This window comes from Rhinatrema bivittatum, chromosome 9 (assembly GCF_901001135.1).
Source record: "Rhinatrema bivittatum chromosome 9, aRhiBiv1.1, whole genome shotgun sequence".
Lineage (NCBI taxonomy): Eukaryota > Metazoa > Chordata > Amphibia > Gymnophiona > Rhinatrematidae > Rhinatrema > Rhinatrema bivittatum.
Genome location: NC_042623.1, coordinates 164149111 through 164162253, shown reverse-complemented (window position 1 = coordinate 164162253; position 13143 = coordinate 164149111). Strand labels below are relative to the sequence as shown.

The 13143-nt window shown below is 44.7% G+C and overlaps 1 protein-coding gene across 8 annotated transcripts in view; it reads left to right on the top strand.

Annotated features, from left to right (window-relative positions):
• The window catches only part of GIGYF2 (GRB10 interacting GYF protein 2), a 444297-nt gene that overhangs the window by 298654 nt on the left and 132500 nt on the right, over nt 1-13143 (top strand). For all 8 annotated transcript variants that reach the window (XR_003858724.1, XR_003858723.1, XM_029616693.1 and 5 more), the window contains one exon: nt 7608-7699. Coding sequence is in view for 6 of the 8 variants with exons in the window: in XM_029616693.1 (XP_029472553.1) it covers nt 7608-7699 (92 nt within the window). In the remaining 2 variants the exon portion in view is untranslated. The remainder of the gene's footprint in view (nt 1-7607; nt 7700-13143) is intronic.

Here is a 13143-nt window from a genome sequence, read left to right as displayed (position 1 = left end):
TTTCTTTGCTTTTTGCAGTTTTTTCATCGTCAGCGTCGCATCAGGTCCCTCTGCGTTCCTCCTTTTTTTCCCCTACAGTCTCAGTAAGTTTCCCAGGTTCTTGCAGTTGATTTATGACAATGTCTCACCCTGGCGGTCAGCTCAACCTTATTTAGCGTTCTCGCTCCTTTATATAAGTACTTAACGGTTCTAGAGGTCGAAGCTGCGGCAGGAGTTTGTTTAGAACCGATAAGTACTTATATAAAGAAGCGAGAACGCTAAATGAGGTCGAGCTGACCGCCAGGGGGAGGACACGTACTCGAAATGAAGTACATGGTTGATTCATGAACAAGAAGTACATAGGGGTGTGCATTCGGTCCCTACGTATTGGCAATCCGCAACGGATGTGGCCGAATTCGTGGGGAAGCGAAACGTATTGCGATTCCCCACGAATCTTCGCCGAATTATTCGGCCACCTAAAGAAACCAATTTAAACAAACCCCCCACACTCCTGACCCCCCCCCCCCCAAGGCTTACCAAAACTCCCTGGTGGTCCAGTGGGGGGGTCCGGGAGCCATCCCCTGCACTCACACCCTCGGTGCTGGTTTCAAAATGGCACCAATAGCCTTTGACCTACTATGTCACAGGGGCTACCGGTGCCATTGGTTAGCCCCTGTCTCATGGCCATCGGCGCCATCTTGTGCTCCTACTATGTGACAGGGGCTGACCAATGGCACCGGTAGCCCCTGTGACATAGTATGGGCAAAGGCTATCGGCGCCATTTTGATTACTGGCAGCCGACGGTCCGAGTGCAGGAGGTTGCTCCCGGACCCCCGCTGGACCACCAGGGACTTTTGGCAAGTCTTTGGGGACCCTCCTGACCCCCACAATGCTTGCCAAAAGTCCAGCGGGGGTCCGGGAGCGACCTCCTGCACTCCGGCCGTCAGATGCCAGTACCCAAAATGGCACCGATAGCCTTTGCCCATACTATGTCACAGGGGCTACCGGTGCCATTGGTCAGCCCCTGTCACATGGTAGGAGCACAAGATGGTGTCGATGGCCATGTGACAGGGGCTGACCAATGGCACCGGTAGCCCCTGTGACATAGTAGGTCAAAGGCTATTGGCACCATTTTGAAACCAGCACCGAGGGTGTGAGTGCAGGGGATGGCTCCCGGACCTCCCGCTGGACCACCAGGGGGTTTTGGTAAGTCTTGGGGGGTCAGGAGGGTGGGGGGGGGTTTGTAGTTAATTTAATTTTAGCGGGGGAACGAATCGAAATGGACATATTAACGGATCGGGGCACCATATGGCCGAATGCAACGTATCCACCCCCGTACGAATTCGAATCCCGAATGCAACATATGGCGTTCCTCTGCACTTCCCTAGTACATAGTTGAATTACAAAAAAATAAAAAAATATATATGCAAAATAAAGTATTTGAAGTTGGTAGCTATTAAATGAGAGAATCACAGAGTGGTTTCCTCACATATAGCAACTGCACATCACCACACATCAGGGAGTTCCCTTGATGGTTGTTAGTTAATGATCAGTTCATCTAAAGCAGCCTTCAGTTGGAAAAATAGACAATTTGTTGGAAATCAGCTTGCTTCTAGATGGCTTGTTGGACTGCAGCTGGAAGCTGCATCTTTTGAGAAGTTGAGCAAGTTCAAGGCTTGCTCTTAGATAAACAAGTAACACCACAATGTTTTGTTTCAACAAACAGCTAACTCTTAAAGGTAATGAAGAATGCATTAGACTAAGTATACTTCTTATTTAAGTAGCATAAAATAATGGCAGCGAAACAACATACTTCCATTACAAAATTGTCATGGACAAACGTCATTAATTAGGTTTGCCGGTTACGTCAATTTCTTCAAAATGCAGCAGCTGAAACTTATCTTCAGAGCAAAGAAGCATTGGCTCCCTGAAGTAAGCAGAGTCAAGTTTAAAATCCTGATTATGGTTTTTAAGTGTTTAAAAAGGGGAGTCTTATGTCAGACCTCCTGCTTGAATACACACTCTTGCGAACTTTGCACTCTTCTCAGTTGAACCTACTCACTATTTGCTACTAGATTAGAGACTACTTGTCGTATTGCCAGTAGCTACCAGCCCTTTTCCTCTGGAATGTCCTTTAGAGCTTAGACAGGAGAATAACTATCTGTGATTTATAATAGGTATGAAGACTTGGCTTTTTACTACGGCCTTTGATCGTTATATCTCACTTTTTTTGTTTGTTTTTTTTTAAGCCATTCCATATTCTTCCTTGTATCCTAAATCGTGTGGGCTATGGTCCCTCCTGGGCTTTTCCCGACCAATTATCAGGCCAATGCTGTACCGTGCGTTGGCTGCAGTGCACGGTTTAATGCGTGATTGGTCGCCCAAGGTGCACGTTTTTACACACCAAATTAACGCCTGCTCTGGCATTAATTTTGTAGGAGCCCAAATAGTGTACAGAAAAACAGTATTTTCTCAGACTTAATATCATGGCAATATTAAATCGGAGGAACTAAAGAAAAAATTTGAAATGTCCCCAAAAATTGTTTTTTTTGTTTTTTTTAAGCTGTGCTGGCGGTCAGGTTAGGAAAACAGATGCTCTAAAATTGTGTCCGTTTTCTTAACCAGCTGACAGCCTGCTGCTGAGGAGGCGCTAGGGATGCGCATTTCCCCTAGCACCTCCTTTTTACCGCGGCAGCCCAGTAGCATTTTGCATTGGGTGTCCCGGAGAGGTGGAACAGTGCGCATTAAGGGAGCTGGCGCTCAATCATGAGCACCTCCTTAAAGTGCCGATATTGCATCAGCCTGTATGTGTTTTATTGTACTTCTGCTTAGTTGTTATATTGCATTATTTATTTTATATTTTTAAATATTAAGAACATAACATAAGAACATAAGATATGACATACAGGAACAGACCAGTATCCTTTTTCCAACAGTGGCCAACCCAAGTCACAAGTACTGGACAAGTACCAAACATTAAATAAATCTCAAGCTACTATTGCTTATTAATTAATAGTTTATGGATTTTTCCTCTAGGAACTTATCCAAAGCTTTTTTAAACCCAGTTACACTAACTGCTTTAACTACATCCTCTGGCAATGAATTCCAGAGCTTAACTATGTGCTGAATGAGAGAGGATTTTCTCAGATTTGTTTTAAATGAGCTACTTGCAAACTTCATGGAGTGCCCCCTAGTCCTTATATTATCTGAAAGAGTAAATAACCGATTTACATTAACATGTTCAAATCTTTTCATGGTTTTGTAGACCTCTGTCATATTCCCCCTCAGTTGTCTCTTCTCTTTAGCCTTTCTTCATAGGGGAGCCATTCCATGCCCCTTGTTTTGGTCACTCTTCTCTGTAATTTCTCCAGTGCAACTGTACCTTTTTTGAGATGTGGCAACCAGAATTGCACACAGTATGCAAGGTGCGGACTCACCATGGAGCAATACAGTGCCATTATGAAATCCATCATTTCATTTGCCATTCCCTTCTTAATAATTCCTAACATTCTGTTCACTCTTTTGATCCTCACAACACACTGAGCCGATGATTTCAATGTATTATCCACTAGGACACCTAGATCTCTTTCCTGGGTGGAAACTCCTATGATAGAACCTAACATTGTGTAACTACAGCAAGGGTTATTTTTCCCTATATGCATCACTTTTCTCTTGTCCACATTAAATTTCATCTGCCATTTAGTAGCCCAATCTTCCAGTTTCACAAGGTCCTCCTGCAATTCATCACAATCTGCTTGAGATTTAACTACTGTGCATAATTTTGTCATCTGCAAATTTGATCACTTCACTCATTATATCCCTTTTTAGATCATTTATAAATATATTAAAAAGCATCGGTCCAAGTACAGATCCCTGAGGCACTCCACTGTTTAACTTTTTCCACTGTGAAAACTGACCATTTAATTCTACTCTTATTCCTGTCTTTTAACCAGCTTGCAGTCCACAAAAGGACATTGATTCCTATCCCATGACTTTTTAGTTTTTTTTCAGAAGCCTCATGCAGGATTTTTTTTGAACACCTTCTAAAAATCCAAATCCAAAATATCTACCGGTTCTCCTTTGTCCACAGACTTATTCACCCCTTCAAAACACTGTAATTTGTGAGGCAAAACTTCCCTTGGGTAAATCCGTGGTGTCTGAATCCCATTAAACCATGTCTATCTAAATGTTTTTGTTATTTTATTCTTTATAACAGGTTCCACGATTTTTTTTCTAGCACTGAAGTCAGGCTCACTTGTCTATAGTTTCCCGGATCTCCCCTGGAGCTCTTTTCAAATATCAGGATTACATTGGCCATCTTCCAATCTTCGGTACAATGAATGATTTTAATGATAGGTTACAAATTAATTGAAGTCGGTCTGAAACATCATTGTTTTTTATATTCTTTCAGAAACCTGGGATGTATACCATCCTATCCACGTGATTTACTACTCTTCAGTTTCTCAGTCTGGCCTAACACATCTTCCAGGTTCACCATGATTTGGTTCAGTTCATCTGAATCATCACCCTTGAAAACCATCTCCGGAACAGGATCTCACCAACATCCTCTTCAGTAAACACCGAAGCAAAGATTTTGTTTAATCTTTCACCAATAGCCTTATCTTCCCTAAGGTGCCCCTTTAACCCCTCGATCATCTAATGGTCCATTTGACTCCCTCGCAGGCTTTCTGTTTTGGATATAGTTTAAAACGTTTTTATTATGAGTTTTTGCCTCTATGGCCAACTTCTTTTCAAATTCTCTCTTAGCCTGTCTTATTGATGTCTTACATATAACTTGCCAATGCTTATGCTTTATCCTATTTTCTTCTAATGTATCATTCTTCCAGTTTTTGAATGAAGATCTTTTGGCTAAAATAGCCTCTTTCACCTCACTTTTTAGCCATGCCGGCAATCGTTTGACCTTCCTTCCATCTTTCTTAATGCATGGAATACATCTGGACTGCGCTTCTAAGATGGTATTTTTTAACCATGTCCACGCCTGTTGCACACTCTTTACCTTTGTAGCTGCACCTTTCAGTTTTGTTTTTTGGTTTGTTTTTTTATTAACTATTTTTCTCATTCGATCAAAGTTTCCCTTTTGAAAGTTTAGTGCTAAAGCCATGGATTTACTTACTGTCCCCCCTTTCAGTGTATTAATTAAAATTTGATCATATTTTGATCACTTTTGCCAAGCGGCTTCACCACCATTAACTCTCTCACCAAATCCTGCGCTCCACTGAGAATTAGATCTTAAATTGCTCCATATCTCATCAGTTCCTGAACCAATTACTCCATAAAACTATCATTTATTCCATCCAGGAACTTTCTCTCTCTACCATGTCCTGATGTTTCACTTACCCAGTCAATACTGGGGAAATTGAAATCTTCCATTATTACTGCACTACCAGTTTGGTTAGCTTCCCTAATTTCTCTTAGCTTTTCACTGTCCATCTCACCATCTTGGCCAGGTGGATGGTAGTATACTCCTATCACTATACTCTTATTTATTATTTATTAATTTGACAACTTTTTTATACCGACATTCGTGGGGACATCATATCGGTTTACAGATAACTAGGAAGAGAAAATACAGAGAACAGGGCGAGGGGGAACCAGGAGTAACTCTTCCCCAACACACAATGGATTTCTACGCATAAAGATTCGATTGTGCATTTAGTCTCATTCAGGATCTTTATCCTGTTGGACTCTATGCCATCCCAGACATAAAGCGCCATCCTGCCTCCAAGATGCTCCTCTTGGTCATTTCAAAATAATTTCTACCCTGGTATAGCACTATCCCATTTGTTATCCTCTTTCTACCATGTCTCTGAGATGCCAATTAAGTCTATGTCATCATTCAGTGCTATACATTCTAATTCTCCCATCTTACTTCTTAGACTTACGGCATTAGCATACAAATATTTCAAAGTGCTTTGTTTATTTTAACATTCTGCTTTTCAGTTGATAGGCATAAATTGGAATCTTTTAGCTCAGGTGAGTTTTTAATTATAGGCATTTGGACTACTTTTCTTATTATTGGAAACTCTCTGTTGGAGTGCCCTAACTTTAATACTTTATTAGTATCCTTTGCCTATGCCTCCTATGCTGCTGAGCGACTGTCGACTTTCCCCTTTGATTTAATTTAGAAGCTGCTCTATCTCCTTTTTAAAGGTTAGCGCCAGCAGTCTCGTTCCACCCTGGTTAAGGTAGAATCCATCCATTCGGAAAAGACTCCCCCCCCCCCCCCCCCCCCCCCCCCCCCCCCAAAAGGTTCCCCAGTTCCTTACAAAACTGAATCCCTCTTCCTCACACCATCGACTCATCCATGCATTGAGACTCCAGAGCTCTACCTGCCTCTGGGGGCCTGCGCACAGAATAAGGAGAATTTAGAGAATGTTACCCTTCTGGATTTCAGCTTTCTACCTAAGAGCCTAAATTTGGTTTCCAGAACCTCCCTCCTATGTTTTCTTATGTTCTTGGTGCCCACATGTATCATGACAGCCGGCTCCTCCCCAGCACTGTCTAAATGACGCGTGAAGTCTGCCACCTTCACACCGGGTAGGCATGTTACTAGGCGATCCTTATGCCCAGCAGCCACCCAGATGTTCACATTCCTAATAATCGAATCACCAACTGTGACGGCCGACCTAGCCCTTCCCTCCTGGGCAGTAGCCCTGGGGACGACATCCTCGGTGCAATAGGACAGTGCACCACCTGGAGAGCAGATCCTTGCTACAAAATCATTTTCTGCTGCACCAGGTTGATGCTGTCCAATCATGAGGCCTTCCTCCTCCAAGGCAGCACCAGGGCTGCCAGACTGGAGTCTGGACTTGGCTACTATGTCCCTGAAGGTCTCATCTATATCCCTCTGTCTGCTTCAGTTCCTCCAGGTCTGCCACTCTAGCCTCCAGAGTTTAGACTTGTTCTCTGAGAGACAGGAGCTCTTTGCACTGGGTGTACATGTACAACTTCTTACCGGCGGGGAAAAAATCATACATGTGACACTCAATGCAAAAGAGTAGGAGGCCCCCCTCTTGCTGCTGGACTTCATCTTAAATTTGTTCAGTTCCTAGTTAAGTTTAGGTTGCTGTGGGAGTAGGAATGCGTACAATTAGGTCCTTTAATTGTAATAGTGACTTACAAGGGAATGATTAAATTCTTGATAAGGTCTGGGGAATTTCTGAATTTAAATTAAAAAGCTGATTAATTTTTTTTTGTGTGTGAAATTGTCACCTGCCTATAAATTAAAGGATGAGCTAAGAGTGAGTGGGAGGGAAATACAGACACACAAACACACTAAATAATATACCCCAATAGTTTACTTCTCCCCAAAACTTTTAAGTTCTAAAAATTTCCCCAAGCAGTATTTACCGATTCTTTTCAGCCACCAGCAAGATGATCATCTCATCTTATTACTCTAACTGGATTGTTTTGATGTTCTTGAATTGTTTTTAATTCTGTTAAGTTTACAGTTTGTACCTTTTTTTGTATACCGCCTTGATTTTATTATGGAAGAGCTGTCAATCAGATAAACTAAATTGTTCAGGGTTATCAGGAATTGATCTGATTCATTGTTCCTGATGGCTGTTGCCTTGTAGTGCTTGACGCTTGTGTATTTGCATCTGCAGGGGGAACTGGATCAAGAGCGCCTCAACCGCCAGCAGAAAATCACTGCCTTGTACCAGTTGCAGCATCTCCAGTACCAACAGTTTTTGATACAGTAAGAAATGCCAGCTGTCAGGGACTAATCGGGACATAGGCAGTCTTGGAGCAATACCAAATATATTAAGAGGCAACCCCAGGATCAGGAACAATGATTCAGGGTTCCCAACAAGGCTTTAATCAAGGAAGCACATAGCAAACACAACAAGATTTTAGTTTGTTATGCAAGAAAAGCAAGATACAGGATAATTTCCTTAAGGCAAACAGGGTTTTATTTTCACAATAACTCACAGGATTTAAAACATAGTAACATGGTAAATGATGGCTGAAAAAAGACCCAATTGGTCCAGCAAGTTTGTTTTATTGTTTAGGGTAGTAATTGCCATTCCATACAGGTTAACACAGATTAGCTCTATTTAATTTCCATCCTTTAGCCACTAAGGAACTTCTGTGTCCCACGCCATTTTGAATTCCATTATCATTCTTGTCTTCACCATCTCTGGGAGGACATTCCATGCATCCATCACCCCTTCCATGAAGAAGTATTTCCTAATGTTCCCAAATTTACCCTCTTGGAATTTCATATCATGACCCTTTGTTCTACAGATAGTCAGTGTCATACCTCCCCTGCCTCTCCTCTTCTCCACGGTATACATATTTAGGTTTTTCAGTCTTATTTCATAAGTCTTCTGATACAGACCCCTAACCATTTTGGATGCCTTTCTGTAGACCATTTCAATCATGCCCCTATTCTTTTTGAGATACAGCCTCCAAAACTGAACACAGTACTCTAGATGAGATCTCACAAATACAAGAGGCAACATCACTTTATTTTTCCTGCTGGTTATGGCTCTCTCTGTGCTGCCCAGCATCCTTATGGCCTTGGCCACTGCCTTGTCACATTGATTTGCTGCCTTCAGATCATCTGACACCATCACCCCAAGGTCTCTCTCCTGGTCTGTGTACATCTTAGATCACTTCTTATTCTCTCTACCTCTTCAGGTATGTCCACTCTCTTATAGATCTTAGCATCAATCACAAAAAAGCAGTCCTGTTCATACCCCAGATCAGTTGAGACAAGTGGATTTTTGCATCCCTATCAGCAGATGGAGGCAGAGAATAAAAGCTTTTCAGGCACTGCTACATAACCAATAGTGCCACCTGTAGTCCCTCAGTATTTCTCTGTCTCCAGCAGATGGTAGAGATGCAAATTTGCAGTCTGAGATGATAAAAAAAAAAAAAAAGAGAGATTAGATTAGAGTAGAAGAGAAGTGAAGATTTGAGGAGATGCTCCCTGAGGTATTAGGTAACTTAGTGGACCATCCCTCAGGTTGAGCTGGCCGAGCAGGGGGTTGGCAATCCCTGATCAACTTTTGCACACAGCATCCAGGGATCTGAAACCAGGGGTCCTGGTTCCCTCTTTCCTCCTGAAGACTTCTTCCCCGAAGTGTTCCAGCAGCAGGAAAGTATTTCTTTCTTTTGACTGGATTAGTTGTTTTAATGGTGCTGTTTCTTTAAAAAGAAAAAGATTAAGCAGCAGCAAACAGCTGAAGGGCTGTCGAGCCATGTGATCACTCAGCAGGCCATTGGGGAGGAAGAGGCTGAGAGATTGTTGCGATCCAGAGGTGTTTGGTGCTTTGGGGGTGTGACGAGTGGATGATTCGTGCTGCAATAGGGCTGACATTTATTTCTCACGACATGCAGTCTCAGCCGCGTGACACATAACAGCACCGGCGCTGGTGGGAAGTGTGTCGGGCCTGTGGCTCCAATCGTGTGTGTCTCAGTTTGACTGTACTGTGCCCGGGAGTGTGCTGTAGGAGAGGAGAGACCCTTCCCGGGAGCTGTTGGTGCTTGGAGGGCCACTCATTTCCAAGGCCCTGTCAGGGAATCTCCAGGGGTAGATTTCTGCCTGTCAGGCTGACAACAGCATGCAGTAAAAATCAAACAATCTCTCGGGTCCACAGAGACTCCCCTCCCCTATCCTCACCTGTAATGTAGTCTGAGTTGGAGAATCAGGGAGAGGACAGTCAGTTGGAGGAGATAGTGAGGTAGAAGACTTTTCCTCAGAATTTGTCCTTCTTATGCACGAGGTCTATCTGGCCAGGAAGAGAGCAGGATGCAAACAGCCCCTGAGTCAGCAGCTACAGCGTCTGAGAGGCTGAAGGGGTCCCTGACCAGGGGGTCGGGGGACCTGCTCTGCCATCTGGATCTGACCCGTCCTGCTGGACAGGAGGACACAGAGGAATCCGATTTGTAGGACGGGTAGGAGGATGATCTTGGAGATGACCAGACAGACAATGCGGCAGAAAGGAACCTTGATCTGGGCAAGGATATGACTGACCCGAAGGATGTCCCGATTGCAGCGGGAGATGACCCACGAATGGTTTGGCTCTACCACAAAGAGGAGTTGAGGCCTCTTATTCTCCAAGTGCAAAGGAGCTGAATAGTAAGGTGTTCCAGAAGGAGTCTGATAAGGGAGTGGACCCAGCGCTGGATGGTCTTTGAGGTCCGCTGAAGGCTTTTCCACTCCCTAAGAAGGTTAAGAAGCTGGTGAACCGGGAATGGGATTCTCCGAAAGCAGGTCTAAAGGTGACCAGGGCAATAGCGAAATTATACCCCTTAACGGAGGACACTTTGCAGCTGTTAGTATTGCCTAAGGTGGATAATTCGGTTTCAGCAGTCACCAAGAAGACAACCATTCCAGTTGCAGGGTCAGCTGCGCTAAAGGATGCTCAGGATCCCAAATCGGAGATTCAGCTGAAGAGGATGTGTAATTCTTCGAGCAGTGATCTATGGTAGCTTGATGCAAAGAGTCTGTTTACACTGAGTGCAGAAGTCTCAGGAGAAGACCTTAGCTGGTTCTAGCGATGCTAGGCAGGCGACCCAGTTGGAGGCCGGAGTTGCATATGTGTTTGAGCTGAACTTCGGTCTAGAATATGATCATGGGGGTATCAACACGCTGGCTTCTGTGGTTACGGAATTGATCTGCAGATATGTGGTCTCAGTCACAGCTCTGTAATCTTCCTTTTAAAGGAAAGTTTCTGTTTGGAAAAGACTTGGAACAGTTGATGAAGCATTTGGGGGAATCAAAGGGTAACAAGTTGCTGGAAGATAAAATTGGCAGGTCCATTTCCAGGACATGAGGCGGTTTTGTTGCAACAAGTGTGCTTCCGTGTCCTTTCAGAAGCAGGGATCTGGAAAGCAGCAGTCCTTTCGGGGCTCCAGAAGACCCTCCAGGGTTAGCTCCGGTCAGGACACCGGAGGAGATAAATCCTCGCAATGAAGCCAAGATGGTCTGCTGTCTCGGGGAAGCTGACATGGGGTGCCTGACTCTTTTACAAGGAGTAGACCAGGATCACTTCAGACCAGTGGGTTCTAGGGGTGATAAGAGATGGCTGTGCTTTAGAATTTTCTCGCCCCATCAGGGAAGCAGTCATGGTGTCTCATTGTGTCCCACAGCAAGCCAGAGGTAGTTCGGGATATGTTGCATCATCTGCAGAGGTTAGGTGCAATTGTTCTGGTACTGTCAATGGAACTGGGTCGAGGGAGGTACTTGATTTATTTTGTGGTTCCCAAGAAGGAGGGGACTTTTTGACCCATCCTTGACCTGCAGCAAATCAATGCAGCGCTGTTAATGCCCCAGTCTCATATGGAGACGTTGCCGTTAGTAATAGCTGTGGTCCAGTAAGGAGGTTTTTGGCTTCAGTGGACTTGACTGAAACTTACCTGCATGTACCCATATGAGCAGATCATCATAAATATCTTCATTTTATGGTGCTGAGGCAGCATTTCCAGTTTTGGGCCCTATCCTTCAGACTTGCGATAGTACTATGGACCTTCATAAAGGTGATGGCTGTGATGGCTGCAGTGCTCCAGAAAGAGGAAGTTCTAGTTCATCTGTATCTAGGTGACTGGTTTATCCAAGCGAAGTCAGAGGAAGAATGTCGTTGGTCTATTTGGAGAGTATTGGAGATATTGTGATCTCTGGGCTTTGAACCTAGCAAAGAATAACCTGGTTCTGGCCCAGACATTGGAGTGCCTGGGGATGAGATTCGACACCCAGCTGGGCAAGGAGTTTCTTACCGCCGAGAGAATTTTGACATTGCAATCGCAAGTGGGCTGGCTGTTGCAGATGCCAGTGCCCAGGACCTGGGATTATCTGTAGGTTCTGGGTTATATGGCGTCTATGCTGGATTTGGTGCCATGGACCTTTACCCATATGTGTATGCTCCAGAGGGTGCTTCTCTCCCATTGGAACCCATTGTTGGAGGAATTTCATCAGCCTTTACCGCTGCAGAGGGTCTCCAGATCTAGTCTGTCATAGTGGCTGTCTCAGCCCGATATGGAGTTTTCAGACTGGGTAGGGCTGACCACGGATGGGAAATAGTCTGTCAAGGGAGGATGGCCAAAGAGCTGTGGTCACCAGAAGAAGCATTCAGGTCTATCAATTCATGGGAATAAGGATGGTGCACAGGGCATTGTTTGGCATTCCCTCCTCAGATTCAGGGACAAATGATAAGTGTTCTCGGACAATGTAATAACGATGGCATATTGGCAAGGCAGGACAAGGAATCGAGCTGTGACTCTGGAGGCTCAGGAGTTGTTTGGGTGTAGCAATATTTGGAGGGGATTGCGGCATATATGGCCGGAGTGGACAACGTGCAGGCGGATTTTTTCAGCAGACAACAATTGGATTCGGGATAATGGGAGTTGTTGGCGGAAGCCTTGGACCTCATTCGTGTCAGGCGGGGCAATCCCCAACTGAATCTGATGGCGTTGCGCAGCAATGCCAAATCAGCACGGTTTTTCAGTTGCAGAAGAAAGGTAGTGGCCGAAGGATTAATGCCCTGGTTCTTTCATGGCCAACGGGAATTCTGCTGCACATGTTTTCTCCTTGGCCCGTCGTAGGCCGAGTGTTGAGGCGCGTAGAGCGACATCCAGGCAGGATGGTTCTAGTGGTGCCGGAGTGGCCATGGTTTGCGGATCTGATCCATCTCACTGTGGACGGACCTATCTGGTTGGCTCATCTGCAAGGCCTGCTCAGCAGGGGCCTCTTTTCAGATCGAGTGAATTGCTTTTTATCTCACGGCTTGGCTTTCAGAGGAGACGTTGTAGTACTTTACTACAGGCAAGGAAACTTTCCACCTCGCTGGCTTATATCAGGGTGTGGAGTGTTTGAGTCTTGGTGTATGGAGAAGGGCCTAGATCCATTGCTGGTAGATGTTCAGCACATCTTGGCGTTTTTACAACAGTGCTTGTCAAAGGGTCTGGTCTATAATTTGCTTCGGGTGTAGGGGCAGCAGCGATGCTTCTCATCCGGACATCATATGCTTTCTTAGGGTGGCCAAGCATTTGCAACAGCCAGCACGAAGGACGTATCCCTCCTGTGATGTTAACTTGGTCTTGCGAGGGCTGTGTGGTCCTCCATTTGAGTCTTTGTGGAGAGTGACACTGAAAGACCTTATCTTGAAAATGGTGTTTCTGGTAGCGATTTGTTTGGCC